This window comes from Triturus cristatus, chromosome 12, assembly GCF_964204655.1.
Source record: "Triturus cristatus chromosome 12, aTriCri1.1, whole genome shotgun sequence".
In the NCBI taxonomy this organism is placed as follows: Eukaryota; Metazoa; Chordata; class Amphibia; order Caudata; family Salamandridae; genus Triturus; species Triturus cristatus.
In genome coordinates this window covers 299,551,969-299,568,823 of record NC_140595.1, presented here as the reverse complement: position 1 = coordinate 299,568,823, position 16,855 = coordinate 299,551,969, and the positions used below count along the sequence as shown (strand labels likewise).

The window sequence follows — 16,855 nt, the reverse complement described above, 5'->3', positions numbered from 1 at the left end:
CATACTCTACACTCCACTCTGACACGATATGCCACTCTACCCCACTCCAACATTCTACTCTACGCCACTCTATGCCACTTCATGACACCCCATGTCACTCTCCTCTATGCCACTAACCTTAAGCCATGCTGAACAGCAGCCACACTGGTGCACAACATGGCCAAAACAGTTTGACAAAGCCAATAGTGAGACCTATTGAGTTTGCCAGTTATAAATCGGAATCAACTCCATGCCCTTTCAGGATATTCGAGACCAGCGCACCTGCTGCTATACAGTTAGACAGTATATTTATACATGACACCGAAAATAAGGGTTCAGATCAAAAGAGCTCAGCTAGAATTTTATGTAAGCCTGGGGCCTTACTGGTCTTTGGGCTCGGATAGCATTAGGGTGTCCATCAAAGACAAATTAGATATGCAACTTCTACCCAAGGCTTACAGATCATAATTTGCCTCTGCAAGGGCAACACTGTTTCACCTCAGGATGGGTTGGTATAAAGGGACTTAATCTGCAACCCAGTCACTCGATTGGAAATGGATGTTGGGACTCATTGTGACCTCCATGTGACACTGTATGGTAAAACATTTTAGCATCTTTTGCTTTAACCACTTTTAACAAGTCCTTCCAAATTCTGTTTTCCTACGTAGTTTTATTTATTGTAAGGATATTTTTGTAAACAACCCTACATTCACCTATTCTTCCTTTGCCTCCTTTTTGAGTGCTGTATTGAGGTGGTTCTGCAATCGGTGTTGAACCACAGGGTGTCTAAGAAACTATACAATGGTATCTTGTTTTCTTCGGTAAGAATTCATGCTGTCTGGCAATTAATAAATTATAAGTTTCTATTATTGATGCATCACAATCCGATATATACTTCAAATAAACAATACAGGAGTTATGGTTTTATATATTGCTTTAATAACAATGGGGAAACGATTAATACCCTTCTTTTCTACATGTCTTCCCTTGTTTGTGATTACCGTAAAATCTACATTTGATCTCGAGGATCCAGACAATCCTTAATCAAATTACCTTTTAGTTTTAATACCTGTAGCTCATGGTCACTCTCAAAACCGCTTTACAGTCATGCCAACCGTTTCTTGCTGTTCACCTAAAACCAGCATGTTGCAATCCATATTACCTGTGTAATTATCCCTTCTAAAAGTAGAGGTGGCACTGCTATCCAATATCGAGCAACCATTACAAGCTTGCCTATAATGGAATAGTGTTCTGTCCATAAGCTGAAAGGCTGATCTGCTCATGTATTTCCTACAGGCCACTGTTAATTCAGGTGTTCCCCAGTAATCATCCTCATCCTTGGCCAGATGGAGCGTTAAACCCAACGGTTCAAACCTTATATTAAAATACCCAGCAAGAATAGCATAATGAGTGTTTTTTTCTCTGGAGTTTAAGACATTACAAAGGAGCTGGAGAGTAAGAGTTTTTATTTTTTATATTTAGCGAGTCTCCTATTACAGGTGTTAATTAAGAGAAATGGATTCTCATACTGGGGTGTGATCGCCAGCCCCTATACATTTGGGGAGCGCATGGGAATCTGTTTAATTGAACAGGTTATGTATAGAAGATCCTACACAAACTAACAAACCTTTCAAGGCTTACCCTCAGTGCCCAAGCCAGCTTCCTTCATTTTTGGTTGCATCCGACGCCTTTTCAGCATCACGTGGCGGTCGAAGCTGACTTGGCGGCCCACTTGCCCCCACAGACTGCCATCTTTGCCCCCGCTAAGCCACCTCGTGGAGAAATTGACACAGTGCAGACCCTGTGCTGGGCCTGGGACGGTCTTCGGAAATACTCTGGCTCGGACTTGCTTTCCGCTGGTGCTATGCCTTTCGCATATCACCCGGCGCTCCCCTCGCTGCACTCGGCTGGAATGGCGCAATGCGTGGCTGATATGGGTTTGACCACCTTATCTGACCTCTACCCCAGCGGTAGTTTTTTTCCGCTACCGACCGAGTCTGGCCCAATGAACACACTGCTTTACTAACAGCTTCGAGCATCTTGTCGGGATTTACACTCCACGTTCCGGCAGCCCCCCCTTCGATGTCTGCCCTTGACCTGGCATACACTTCCTGCTCTCCCCGCAGACTGGTCTCTTGGCTCTATGCCACCACGCTAGCGGCCTCTTCAACATCTGCTGACTGAGCTCGCATGGCCTGGAGCAAGGACTTGGGCATCGATCTCTCACAGGAGGACTGGCTGTACTGCTGTAAGCAGACTAAACGCTCATCTCCCAACTACCACCTGCGCCTCATATATTTTAAATATTTGCACCGGCTGTATCGCTCCCCTGTTCAGCTATTTAGAATCGGCCTCGTCCCTAGTGACAGATGCCTCCGGTGTTAGTCTCCTGCGGCTGACTTCTCCCACCTTGCTTGGCTGTGTCCTTTGGTTTCTCAATACTGGCACGATGTGTGCACTATTATCACAGAGATTACCTCTACGCCTGTTCTGTCGGATCCCTCGACCTGCCTGCTCTGCTTGGTGAGGCACTGCCCTGATGCCTCCCGTCGTCTCACGGCCATGCTGTTGGTTCTCGCGAGCCGTAGAGCTGCTATACATTGGGGCCGGAGGCCTGCACCCAAAGCGAGTGCCTGGCTCGAAGACGCTGGGCGATGTCAGACGCTCCTATCCGAATTCTGGGAATTGACACCTGTTACAGGCCGGCCGCGTGATATCTGGGCCCCCCTCGTTTCATATCTCCTCTCCTGTAGCATCTCTCTCTCTCTCTGACTTCTCCCGCACTCCTGCCGGCACTCTGCCCGCAGCGGCCGTCGGTGCTGGTCCATAGGTCTCCTCCTTCCTCCCCTTTCCTGCTGCCGCCGCCCGTTTGATACTCCCAGCTGCTCTCTCATGCTCCGCATCCTGACATTTGGTCCTGCATTCCATCTAATGCCGTTATTGTCTTATTGACTCTATGCTGTTTATGACTGATGCGATGTTCCCATTTACTCCTGTCATGTGCTGCAGTACTATTTGATTACCTTGTAACCTGATGTGCACGATTCTCAATGAAGGGGTTTGAAAAATAAAAAATAAATAATAATAATTTACCCTGCAATAATAAAAACACAATGAACCAATTAAAAAACTCCCAAGGCTCTGCCAGCCTTTGAGTATTGGATCTCAGTACCAAAACTCATAAGCCTCAACCTGTGAACTGGGTCGGTAGCCCAGCTTTCTTTGAATAGATACAGGTGTAAACCATTAATAAACTGCCCCCAATCGGTAGGTGATAATTTTGCTTCTAAGTCTACAGTTTTCCAGCTAATCCTGGAGCTTTTTAGGTCTCTCCTTGCTATCGCGTAAGCGATCGCAAAGCGAGACTATAGAGAGCGGGCTGGAAAGTGCTCCCAAAAAGCGGATTGCATGGCTAGCACGCGCACAATCACGCGCATCGTGCCGCCATGCAATCTGCTTTTTAGGAGCACTTCAAAGGGTCCGCTCCCCCTCCTGGAATGCGCTCCCCCGCCCCCAAGCGCGCGCGCCACTCTCCGCCGGGCTTGTCTTTTTTTTAAAACTTAAAGCGCGAGGCGCACGTGCGGCCAATGCTTGTTATTACGGCGCTCCTTTACTTTTGGAAGCAATGTGAGTACTTTAGTGAGGGGTTTCTATTTTTATCACTCTTGCCTTATCTATCCTACATGTACTTTCAACTCTGCATGACAAACTCCGTTCTTTAATTGCGTTCTAATGTTATCAAACGTCGCCTTTTCACGCTCCTCTCAATTGCATAACCATTTTGAGAACCTTCTATTTCCTCACCAGCAATTGCAGCAATTCAGTTTTCTACAGTGCCAACTCGACCCGAAGGTATTCGAGCGCTTTACATGACCACCAGTTACATTACACGAGGACGGATTCATGTTTTTGTAGGCACGGGGAGATTAAGAGATTTACACAGAATCACAAAATAGTTGACAGCACCAACTCGACCCGAAGGTATTCGAGCGCTTTACATGACCACCAGTTACATTACACGAGGACGGATTCATGTTTTTGTAGGCACGGGGAGATTAAGAGATTTACGCAGAATCACAAAATAGTTGACACGGTGATTCGAACCGGGTTCCCCAGCTCCAAAACCGGCAACTAAATCGGTTATGCCACATCCGTGTTGGAATCAAAGTGAGTTGGACGCTGGGAAACATTATGAGAGGCATTTCCCTCATCCTTAGAATGGGAATGTGGGTGAACCGGCATTTCCCGGTTGTCGGCGCATGAAGTGCAGTATTGAAGCGTTTCGTAAAAAAAAAAAAAAACACTTATAATTTAAAGAACACGTACTTTACAGTCCTCATCAAGCCATCCGTCTCGAGACCGATCTCCAACAAATGCTTTCCCTGCAGCCGTATTTGAATGGGTATCAAAGTTTCAGTTTTGTTTCATCACTAGCCAGATCACATGGTTAAGGCACTCGAGAAGCGAGATAGAAACCGACGCCTGCTTGTTGGCAAGCATAATAACATCTAGTACCCTGTTCAACATCGATCTCACAGGTCCTGATTAAAACAAGCATTGGCATAGCCAATAGGTCTCGCTTTTGGGACCTTATAAGTGTTGAACTATGCAACAGTTGCATAACTAAATACTTATAAGGTCCCAAAAGCGAGACCTATTGGCTATGCCAATGCTTGTTGGAGTAGTTGCAAGACGAGCCCATTTCCCACTTTTCTCTCTGTGATATCTATACACATAGAGGTTAAAGTATTACTAACCGAACTGGGGGATCGCCAAGCCCTTCAGTTGGAGTATCCGTTACAGAAAACCTAGGTAAGCGTTCCTTAGACTTTAAGGGGCAGAGGCTGGCAATGAGTTTCTAGACAAAGAGGTTCCACAGGGTCTCTGGGACTGTTGTTTACATGGTAAAGTAAACTGCTTCTGTTATAGCTATCTCCAGCATTTCTAAATTTGGGTAGGTAGTTATTTTATCCAAACACCCCACATACTTAAGCATGTGGGAGGATCCAGATTAAACTGGATCTCTGAGTCCACAGGTGGAAAAGTCTGAAGATCGAACATAATTTGCTCCCATGCAAGTCCCATTCCTACTAGTTACTTCAATCAAGTGCCATCTGTAATTTGGGTCTCTATGGCGCTTAACAGAAACCTCGTATGAATAAATGATCCGATAACAATGTCGACATTGGAAATGCAACATACTACCTTGTTCATCAATACCTGATTTTCAAAAGCACCGTGCGGCAGCTTAGGGAGGTGTATCATAAAAACATCTTTCTTGTTAGGTAATCAGGACTGCAGCAGTCTTGCAAGTCAGGGGTTGATCTACCTGGATATAACTCTTTATAGATTATCTTGTTCTTGGCCCTTTAATTCATACAGGCACAGTTGTGGAATGCATTTATTGCAGGCCACAATTTTACTTTGCTTCTGCCAAGTAAAGACTCTGGGTGTAAGGTGTGAGCTTTCCTTTGCAGCCTATGGCTGTAAACTCTTTAATGACACAGACCTATTCCCATTCCAGCCAGTACTCAACTTTTGACCATATGTGCAAGCAAGAGAGCCAGCTGACATATGGGTCATATGGTTAAAAAACTGACAAGGTTTAACAGACTATTGAAGCTGCCTAGGCATGATTGAAGCAGTGGTAAATCTAAAAGAAAATATCCTTTTTCATTACTTTTATGGTGTATCAGGAACAAAAAGAAATTTTACAAAATGATGGGCAGAATAACTGAATTAATTACCGTTAATTACTCGGGGAGAATCCCAGTCCATCTTATTTTATGTCCCCTATGCCACCTCAGATTAGACCTCGCCATATGCCAATAGGAGCTCTCCAGCCTAAATGGCCAGGCCTCTCACAATGGGAGCACAAGCAACCCTAGACTAGTTAAGCCTCTGTCAGTAGGGTGCAACTTGAGTCTTATGGCACAGTGACCCGTATATGGGCATACCAGTCATACTCTGGGCATCACACTGAGGAAAACAAAAAAGTGATTGCTGGATTGATTGAATTAATGTCAGCCTTTGAAAATTACTCTGGGCTGCTATAATCGAGCCTGAACTGCTGAGCCAGATACCCTTGCAACAGAAACACAAGGATGTCCAGAATGCGTTCGGCCTATTTTGGCTTCAACTCCATTTTATTTTCCTTTTCCAAAACAGAGCATTGCATCCTGGAACCTAAGTAACCAGAGACTTGGTTTTCAGCTCCCTTCTTCACAAAGCATTATCGTCTGGACATCAAGTCGAAATGGTAGTGGGACAGGCGGTGGTACGCAACCTATTTATTCAAGGTGATCTTTATTTCCACCTAAGCATTATGCCTAATGTGATATACTAGTTTGGTATCGCATGTGAATCTATGAAAGTTCCAATTCTAGAGAAAAAAAAGTTTTTAAACTGTAATTTACAATCTCTAGCAGATTACCGTAGATTCTCATGCTTCCATCATCCTTTCCCTTCATGAGGCCACTGACAACCCTTTGCATCAAACTATGAAAATCTGACAGCTGGTGTATCTAAAGAGGGTTAGCTAGACTTCGAGTCATAAAATAAGGTGGGTGGGCTAGTGGTAGTCTACTGTTTCATTTTTATTTTCAGTGTTGCTGTATTAAAATAAAGCTGTGTTAACATTGACTGCCGATGGTTCCACAGCATGAAGGCAGGGAACAATTTGAAAGGTGCTAGACAACTGTTGTAATAGACAAGTAACTTTTTCTAAAATCACTGGCAATAGCACTCAGGGTGCAAGACAGAGGCTGTTCTCTAGGGGCGCTAAAAGACCATCTATATCACATCACTGTGTACTACGGCAAGTAGGGCTGCACTGGGTTGAATAAGTTACTCTATATAAGAGGAGGAAACTACTGTTTCTCCAGGGTTGGATCTTTCATTCGATTTACATGCATGAATCATTACCTGTTTGTAATGGCTAAAGACATCTGGCAAAGGCTAAAATCACCTTCAAGGCCAGGATCTGAAGAGTTATCCACGACAAACACCAACCCTACTTCCAGTGCTTCCCACATCAGCGGAGTCAAGACAACAACCCATTACTAAGTCCAAGACACCGGAAAAGAGTATACCTGCGAAAATGTTTGATTCACTGGTAAACACATTGTCTGACACTCATAGTGATCAATCAACATCCGAGGATGAATTCCCAGAACCATCAAGTGCCTTGAACTCACCACAGGATACGGCCGACACTGGCTTGGTGCTTTCAGATGGAAGGAGTGATGATGGAGATGATGCATCTCATCAAGATTTATTGTACACACTCAGGCAAGAAATTATAGCACACACTCAGACTGAATCCAGACCAATTGTTTGTATAAAAAGCTATTGTTATTTTATTCTGGAACCAAGAATCACTTTCTTACAGTTTGGTAGAAGTAGCAATACTTTTCAAGAATGCAGTAATGTTTTGTAAATGCAGTTACACACTTTATAGTATTAAGAATGATTTTCTGTAAATGTCAATCAAGTACAGTTGTATGTTTTTGGAGTGATCAGGTTAGACAGTTCAATGTAATAGATATAACTTACAATGCAAACCTATGGAGGAAAACAATGTTAAACAGTTACAAGTTAAGTACTCTGCTTACTTCCCCAGGCTTTGGTTGTTTGGGACAACACAGGGCAAGGTTCAAGACCAGGTAGGTACAGCATCACCAGCGGGTCTGGGGCGGCCGGGTGCAGAGTTCTCTGGGCCCAATGTTATCCAATGGGCCCGGGGGGGAGGTACCTCGAAGAGGCACGGTTTGCAGGTAGGTAGCTGCAGTCTCTGGGCAAAGGCCCTGGGGGTTAAAGCAAGCACAGAGGGGCCTCAAAGCAGCACCAAAGCTACAACACCAGTGGCATTGGAGCCACCAGGTTAAGATCAGCGTCGGGAGCCCAATGCTTCTCAATGGAGGTTGACGGTTTCTGAAAGAAGCTGCAGGCTTGGACCAAGAGGCTGGACGAAGGCTACCAATGGCTAGGCAGGTTAGCTGGGGGGGGGGGGGGGGGGGGGACACCTGGGCACCATTGGCTGGGCTCCACAAATTCGGGGGGCAGAGGATGCAGGGGTGACCTTTGGGGTTGGATTTCCTCTGATGGATCTGTTCATGGTCGTGGTGGACCCTTCGAACAGAGGCTGCAGGCGTCAAGAGGGGGTCCTGGAGAGGTTAGCCACTGATGCAGACGAGGTCAGGATCACCAGCGAGACTTCATGGGATAGGTGAGTCACTCGAAGTCAGGCCGTGGAAGTTGGGTGCAGAGTGGTGCAGTGTCACTGATCCGCCTGGATCCGGAGACTGGTGTTGGTTTCTGTACTCAACAAATCTGGTGTCCCTGGGAGACAGGATTCTTTGTCCAAGACAGCACAGGTCCTTCTGGGTTCTTGAGGTTGCTGGCTGTGGGTTTTTTGGAAGCAGGGTCGCTTGAAGAAGAGACAGGCCAGTAGGGCTGGGGCCAAGTTAGTTGTTGTGTTCTCCACTGCTGCATGGCTCTCCGGTCCTCCTTCTTAGGTCATCGAATCCAAAGAGCAGGGTTCAGGGGTGCCCCTAAATACTTAGATGTAGGGGCGTTACTGGGGTGTTCAGGTGTGGACCAATGGGTCCCTTCCCTGAGATGTCTACATCCCCTGTTTCCGGTCCAGGGAAGACATGGCTTGGCAGTTCGGGCTGGACTGTTCCCATGAGGCACAGGGTCAGACTGATTTGCATATGGCCATGTCTGAACTGGGGTGGCGGAGTGAGCTAAAGAATGATGGATTAAACCCAGATCAGTGGACTGGGGATGAGTGCTTGCAATGTTCAACACTCCGTCCATCATCCCCTTTGGTTTTGCTTTGTTTGCCCTAAGTTGGCAGGGTATGCCCAGACGTGGGTCCCTTGCTCACTTTTCCACTGAATTCACGATAACCTGGCTGATGAGGGTTATGAACCCCAAACCGGTCCCAGGATGCTTGTTTCTGGTCCAGGGAAGTCATGGCTTGGCAGTTCGGGCTCGACTGTTCCCGTAAGGCACAGGGTCAGACTGATTTGCATATGGCCATGTCTGAACTGGGGTGGCGGAGTGCACTAAAGAATGATGATGGATTAAACCCAGATCAGTTGACTGGGATTGAGTGCTTGCAATGTTCAACACTCAGTCCATCATCTCCTTTGGTTTTACATCCCCTCTTAGGCCATCCTCCAGGAGGAGGAGGGCATATGCCTCGTCCTGATTTGGTAAGTCCTCTCATCTTTGAGGTGGAGGAGACTGAGATGAGTGCTTCAGTTCACCTCCCCCACCTGAGGGGTGGGGTTGGCAAAGGTGAGCACACCTTTTTCTTTCTAGGTTTTCCGCTGATTCTCCCACTCAAAGTGAGGGTCAGCACTGGTGGGAGCCAGTTGCTGATAGCAGCAGAGGCTGGGGGTAGCTAACAAAGGTGGCAAGCCTTTGAAGCTTCCCTTTCGTGGAAACCTGCCCATCCTGGTGGAGGAGGCATGACACCTTACCCATGATAGGCTTTGTTTCAGGACCCAGAGAGCGGAGGGCTCTCTCCCCAGTGGTCCAGAAACCTGTCTGGTGGTGGCAGATGGCAGGTAGCCAGTCACAAACCCTACCAGGGCTGGTCGTTTTTCAGGGGACATCTCTAAGATGCATTTTACATAAGATCCAACACTAGCATCAGTGTGGGTTTAATGTGCTGAGAATTTTGGTACCAAACTTCTTAGTCTTCAGTAAAACCATCATGGAGCTGTGGAGATTGTGCTGAGAAACTCCCAGCCCAGGTACTCAAAATGGCTTCACTTCACTTATAACGTCTGGGAATGGCACTGACACTGTAGGGGCATATTGCTTAGGTAGCTGTGACCAAGCTTGTTGTATGGTGCACCCTTCCTTTAGGGCTATAAGGCCTGCTGGAGGGGTGACTTACCCATGCCACAGGCAGTGTTGGTGGGCATTGCACACAGGGATGTGTGCCATGTTGATTGTTCAGTTTGGTCTACACCAAAACACACAACCTGCTATGGCTGTGGGTGGGTGTTACGGTGAGGGGTGTCTGAGGGTGGTATAAAACATGCTGAGGCCCTCTCTGGTCACAAGGCCCTTATTACCACGGCTACCTTTTACAAGGGACTTGTATGTGGCTCAGAGGTGTGCCAATTGTGGAAGCAAAGGTACAGTTTAGCGAAAGAACACAGGCACTCTCTTCTTGATATCAGATCTGGTATGACTATTCCAGACCTGACAAACTCCTTCTCTTCCCAGACCATAGTCCATTATTTCTTTTCTCGACGAGATACCCGACTTTTGGACATCCTTTTTCAATAGCTTACTTTCCCTCATTATACTAATTCTCTATCACTTCTGCTCAACCTAACCCTATCTTTTCTCTAATACCCGACTCCTGCTCGCACCTTGGCTCATTTTCCTCTTCTCCACTTCACTCCAAAAAACTAGTTTCATGTCATCATGTCCAAGCACGCAGGCTACACGCCTCTCCTGGCAACTTTCCATGACGTTTCTATTTACGGCACTCACAGCCTTGCCTTTCAGCCCTAGATGCTGCCAGATCACCAGGCTTGCCGCCCTATATTTAGACCAGCAGGCGAAGGCGCCCTGACTTTACCTGACCGCAGAGACTTTCTTTCCTCTAAGACGCATCAACGTCTTTCCTAAGAACAAAGCATTTCCTCAATTGTAAGTTTCACCCTTGATCTCTTCATGCCGCTCACCGCATTCACACCCCCCCCCCCCCTGATTAATCCTTGCTACCTTGCTCCCCGTGCCCAGGTTTAGTCTTTTGTCGCTATCATTTCGGCAAATGTTTGCTGCCTGTCATGTCCCTGAACTCTCTTGGCCACCGCGCTTTGCTGACCGCACCCTACTCCCAATGCCTGGATCTAATCTTTTATCAGATTTAATTTGTCTGCCGCTTACTGTGCATTTTCTTAGGCTCACTACCCGCAATTGCATATCGTATTCCATGATCCGGACAATGCTATTTATCTATTACGCCCATGTCTTTTCCCTGCCACTGCACTCTCCAGACCTCACTGTGTTAATTTAAGCATCAGTATGACTCCTGACATTAATCATTTGATAAATTCTCTGACGCCTTTCCAAACGGCAGCCACATTTCTCGATAGGACCCCCATCCTTTACGAAAGTCACTGTCACCCACACAATACACCCCTCTGCTAAAGATCGCTCTCCAGACTTGCAAGCTGTTTCTCCTCTCCTTGCTCAGATTTCCTCCGCAGACCACTTGTTGTTATCAAGACACAATGAGCCTTAAGTTACGTGATTCTGTGGTAAGTACCAGTTCTCTATTTCTGTCACTCAACTTAACTTACCTCTAACGACCTTTCCTCTGAATCTCCTCTGCTTCATGCTTAAAGGCCTTTCTGTTCGAATATCTGGCTAGAGAAACATATTCTCTAACTTTAATTTTAGCCTAAGCTACGAATGCAGTACACATGTATTGTCATTGTCTTTTTTCCATGTTAAACAAATGAAGTATTATTTTCCCTTACCTCAATATGAGATGTCCCTCTCTGGACACTTGCATACCCTGCATGTTAGTTGCCAAATGTGTTGTCTCTTTGCATTTTGTTTAAGCTGACCATACTGTGATACTATTGTACATATTGACCCTCCTTGCACTTCTGTTCTCCCAGTCTTTTCCCCTTTTCTTTCTCTTTTCCCCTTTTCTTTCTCTTTTCCCCCAACCTTCCTTACTTTTTACCTCTGCCCCTTACTACTTATTCCTAATCTGTCACCTTGCTTACCCTTATGCCTAATTCACTCAATACAACCTCATCTTATTGATCTTCTTTTTCTTTCCTTCTCATTTTATCACATCACTTCATATCTTTCAAACTTGTTCTTATATATGTTATCTTTTCTCATATGTTTTGTACAATAATATACTCACCTTGCCTAAATCAGCCTTGAGAAAGCCCTTGGCCCACCGGCCACATGGGCGAAACACGTGTCGGCTGTTTGTTTGGTCTATCTCTGGCAACTAATAAAATATAGAATATTATATCTCAAACGACACCGGATTGTGTAATCTTTTACCCCAGGAATTTAGGTATAAACATTAGGCACCAACCTAGCACGCTTTCATAATAATTTCTACAAAGTTTTTACCATTTTCTTTATATCAAGATGGCTTTAGGTGTGCTACACTTTTGTCATCAATAATGTTGGTACTCTAGTTGTCATTAGAATGCATGTAGGAGACTGCAGTAGAACACTGAGGAATCAACTGGCAGGCTGGTGCTGTTGGAAGTACATGTTTTACACAGCAGGTCATACTTAATGTTTACATTGCTGCTGAAGTTAGTGTGAGACCACACAAAATATGCTCTCATTTTACTTTTGGAGCATCTTCCATAACCTCTATGAGGATCATCAAGTCCCAGCAGAGGATCAACATTTTACACAGGGTAAAATCACCTTAGAATATACTACTATTCCAAAAAATTGGTTTGGTAGCTCCAAAAATGTACATTGTGACTAAAATGTGTTATCACCCTTTATAGGAGCTCCTTTTTGTGATCTTCAAAAACAATGCACTTCATTTGGGACCATGCCCCCCCCCCCCCACAAACACATGCCCTTTGGGGTGAGTGTGTGCTCAAACTACCCCATTATATATTTTTGAATTCTTTTTCAGGGCACATGGACCATGTCCCTGAGTCCTGTAATGGCTGCCACAACATCTTGCTCAGGTTGTGACTAACAATTCAAACATGACCAGTACCCTTTAAGGTGGCCAATCGGAGCATATCTGGACATCAACTGTCAAGATATAGCTAACTTTTGAACCTCTAATTTCTCAAAAAAAGCTTAATGATTTTACACTATAGCATAGAGTAAAGATCTAGCTTTCTTGCAAATTTGGTGTAGATCTGTTTAGCCGTGTTTTTTTCCTTCTAAAAAGCTGTCTAAAATTCCTATTGGAAATTGTTCTGCCACTGCACTGCTCTATGTGGTCCATTGTGCTGCCACTGCCCCGCCTGCCTGCCTGGGTGAAATGCGTTTTGAGGCCCCCTTTTTTTTCTCAACCCCTGCTCGACTGATGATCCCAAAGTTTTCCAGGAATGAACAGAGGTGGATTAACTTTTTTTGCATTAGGAAGTATCGTGATGGTTCAGCAACAGTTCTAAAGTTATGAGCAAAATAAAAAAACACTCTTGCTGTGGAATGTGGCCTAACTTTAACTACATTATAGCGCCCGGCATTGTGTAATATGAAGGTATGTGTGAGGTCATAAGCAGTTAATGAGTTTGCTTTTTAAAGTATAAAAGGGGAGTTTATGAGGTTGTTTTGTTTTTAAGTTTTACCTTTTGCCTTATTTCAAGAACTTACTAGAATGTCAATTTAACCTTTTTGTTTTTTCTGGTCGTGCTTGTTAGTGCTAAATGCATAGATGATTGGTGATTTGTTTTCTACCAGTTGCTAAATAGCCTGTCTCTCTTCTTTCAGTGCTGGAATTTCCCAAAGACTTATCAGACATGTTTGATCCATCAAGAGGTTTGTCCTTCTTTCTCCTCATGCATTCTTCCTTAAACCCACCCATAATCTGTGAGCCGATTGTTCCAAAGACTTGACACTTCATTAACCCCCCTTAAGTGCCTTGTATATCAGCTCTCTCTTCATTACTGATCTATCAGTCACGACACCAGCTCACTGCAATGTACATCAGTCTGGCCATTATCTGTCTCTTTTTCTTCCTACTTTTGTGTCATGCACCTACCTTGTAGTAGTATTTGCTTCATCACCTCTGCCAAAGTTGTCATTTAAAAAAATATTTGTCATGTTCGATTCTTTTCTACTTTAATAAATTCAAGTTACTTTATTATGTTGTCTGGAGCATTTCTTAATGTCCTGTTTTCTTTTCCAGAATGTATGACCTCAGACCTGTTAGAAGAATTGATGTCCTCAGAAGGTAGGTATTCTTCCATTCTCCACTGGCCTTTTCAGGAGTACATCTCCATGTGCACCTTTTATAGTGGCTTCTAATTTCACCAATCTGTTTCATAGCTGTCTTTGCAGCACCTGTAAATCCCTTTCTGATAGAGACTTCTAACTGCAGATTCCATACGTTAGAATTTTCCCCAGGCATTAGACTGGATCTGGAAGATTTTTGTGAGCAGTACACCTGTGCGCCGGTAAGTGGCGTTGTTCAGCTCCGAGTGGCTTTGTTGATGGTATCTGTGTCTGGAGTCACATTTGCGGTGCCCATATAGGCGCTATGCAGACGCACTGACATATTTTTTTTTTTTCTTTCCGCGCCAGCCAGCGCAGAACCAGGAAGTACTACTTGCTGGACCCTAAAGTATACTAGCCTTATGACTTCTTGGACTGGTCTGAGGATCTGGGTGAATGCATTGTACTGGATCCAGATACAGGCTTGCTTTCTCCCCCTACTGTGGCTACGGAGGAGGGAGCTTCATTCCCAATGGTGGTGAGAAGGGTGGCTGTGGTCCTGGACCTTAGCTTGTCCTCCGTGGGAGTCAAGACTAATGTATTGATGGAAGTACTTCAGACAGGACTGTCACTTCCGAACTGCTTCTCCCATTCAATAAAGCACTTACTGATGGCCTGCTTGGGACCTGGTCCAAGCCCAGCACAGTAGTATTACACCCCACCAACCGCCCAGCTCCTGGGTACCCCAGATTCTTCACCGAACACCCTACCCCAGAGAGCTTGGTTGTTCAAGGCTTCACTTCTCATGTAAATTATGCCGTATACCCAACTGTCGCATCAGACCGGGAATCCAAAAGGGTGGACAATTTAGGCTGGAAAATTCTTTCTTCCACCAGCCTGGCATTGCAGTCGGTGAACACCGCATGCCTTTTGGGCTTCTATTGCCCTGGCCTGTGGGATACGTTTACGCAGGTGCTGTCAGCGGTCCTGGAGGAGGCCAAGCCATGTTCTCCTAGGATGTTGCCAATGGGAGGGATGCAGCTAGGTTCGCCATTCACTGTGAACTAGACACCCCCAACTCACTAGGCAAAACAGTATCGTCGACAGTGGCCCTGCGACGCCAGGCCTGGTTGAAGACTACAGGCTTTAATGGGAGTGTCAAGACATCCCTCATAGACATCCCCTTTAATGGCTTCTATCTCTTCGGAAACTAGGCGGATTCGCTGCTGGAACTCTTAAATGACAGCAGGGCTATGACCAGGTGCTTGGGCCTTTCTATGGCCCCTCATCACCCTCAATCTGCTTTTTGCACCTTTCATGGCAACAAAAGGGGTGTACAGCCGCATCCTTACCCACCCATCCACTGCAGCACGCAAGCTTTCCAGCCTCTGCGTGGCCTTGGATGCAGTACCTACCGGCCCCGTGAGTCAGGTGGCCAGTGATCGGGTCCGTTCACCACCTCCCCAGCAGCCTCCAAACCCTCCTAGTCTGCCCATTTACCATTCGTGGTACCCATTTGGCGGCAGGATTCACCATCACCTGCCCAGCTGGCAGTCCATAATATTGGACAGGTGGGTTTTGCAGATTATCTGACTGGGCTACTTCCTCCGCTTTGACACTGCCCCTCCCTCCAATCCACCTACTTACGTCCAGCTGAAGAACGACCACCTTCTTCGCCAGGATGTGTCGGCTCTTTCAAAGGAGCCAAAGAGAGAGTGCCAACGCCAGAAGTGAGTCATCCTTTTTCCCACTACTTTCTGGTGCCCGCGAAGGATGGTACCTTTGCCCTGTCCTCGACCTGCACACACTCGACTTATTCCGCAAGAAGGAGAAGTTAGAAATGCTCGCTCTTGCTCAGGTCCTATCTGCTCTGGACCCAGGAGACTGGATTGCAGCATTGGGCTATCAGGAAGCATATTTCCAAATTTCCATCCTGCTTGCCCACAGATGTTACCTACGCTTCACGGTGGGCCACAAGCATTTTGAGTTTGCTTTGCTTTCCTTTGGTCTCTCCAGCGCCCCTCGGGTGCTCAACAGGGTGAATACGGTGGTTGCAGCTCATCTGTGGAGATCAGATTGCCAGTCTTACTCTATCTCGATGACTGGGTTTTGAAGGCGACCTCGCCCCAGGCTGTTGTCTCCCACCTCCAGAGTACAGCGGACCTCATTCGATTGGGTTCACTATCAGCTTGCCAGAGTCACATCTGACTCCCTCATAGGCGCTCCCTTTCATCAGAGCGGTTCTCGTCACAGTGCAGTTTCGGGCCTGTCCTCTTGAACGGCGAGTCCAGGATATTCAGGCTATGATACCAATGTTTCAGCCTCTATTCTGGATTTCGGTGAGACTGACTCTGAGGCTGCTGGGCCTCATGGCCTCCTGAATCCTGCAGGCCCTGCATTGGTACCTGAAGTTCCACTGGGAGCAGCATCAGGGGAATCTCTTTGACATGGTCCAGATCTCAGAGGGAACTGCGAATGATCTACAGTGGTGGTGAACAAACCGCGATAGGGTCAGCGGCATAACTCTCTCCCTTCCCCAGCCATATCTCACATAAGTGACAGATGCTTGGCATGGGGCGGCCATCTGGTAGAGGTAGAGATTAAAGGACACTGGCCTCTGGTGGAATCTAGACTCTACATCAAGCTGTTGGAGCTCCGAGCGATCCGATTTTCATTAAAAGCCTTCTACCCTCTATCCAGGGAATAGGAGGTGTTCCCAGCCAACACCACCGCCATGTGGTACTGCAACAAACAGGGCAACATATGTTTCCTGCCTTTGCTTTCATTATGCCTCAGTGTGACCTTAATCTGGTTCTGGCGTTCCTGCTGTGCGCTCCGTTTGAATCCTTGCATAACTGTCCTCTCAGGCTCCTTACCATCACAATGGCCATCCTGGTGGCTATAACATCTCCCCGGAGTGTCGGTTAGCTTCAGGCCTTGTCATCCAATCCTCCTT

At 46.2% G+C, this 16,855-nt stretch overlaps 1 protein-coding gene across 3 annotated transcripts in view; it reads left to right on the top strand.

Moving 5' to 3' along the window:
* The window catches only part of E2F4 (E2F transcription factor 4), a 253,243-nt gene that overhangs the window by 233,025 nt on the left and 3,363 nt on the right, over positions 1 to 16,855 (top strand). For all 3 annotated transcript variants that reach the window (XM_085638829.1, XM_085638828.1, XM_085638830.1), the window contains 2 exons: positions 13,456 to 13,503; positions 13,874 to 13,918. In XM_085638829.1, the coding sequence (XP_085494955.1) occupies positions 13,456 to 13,503; positions 13,874 to 13,918 (93 nt within the window). The remainder of the gene's footprint in view (positions 1 to 13,455; positions 13,504 to 13,873; positions 13,919 to 16,855) is intronic.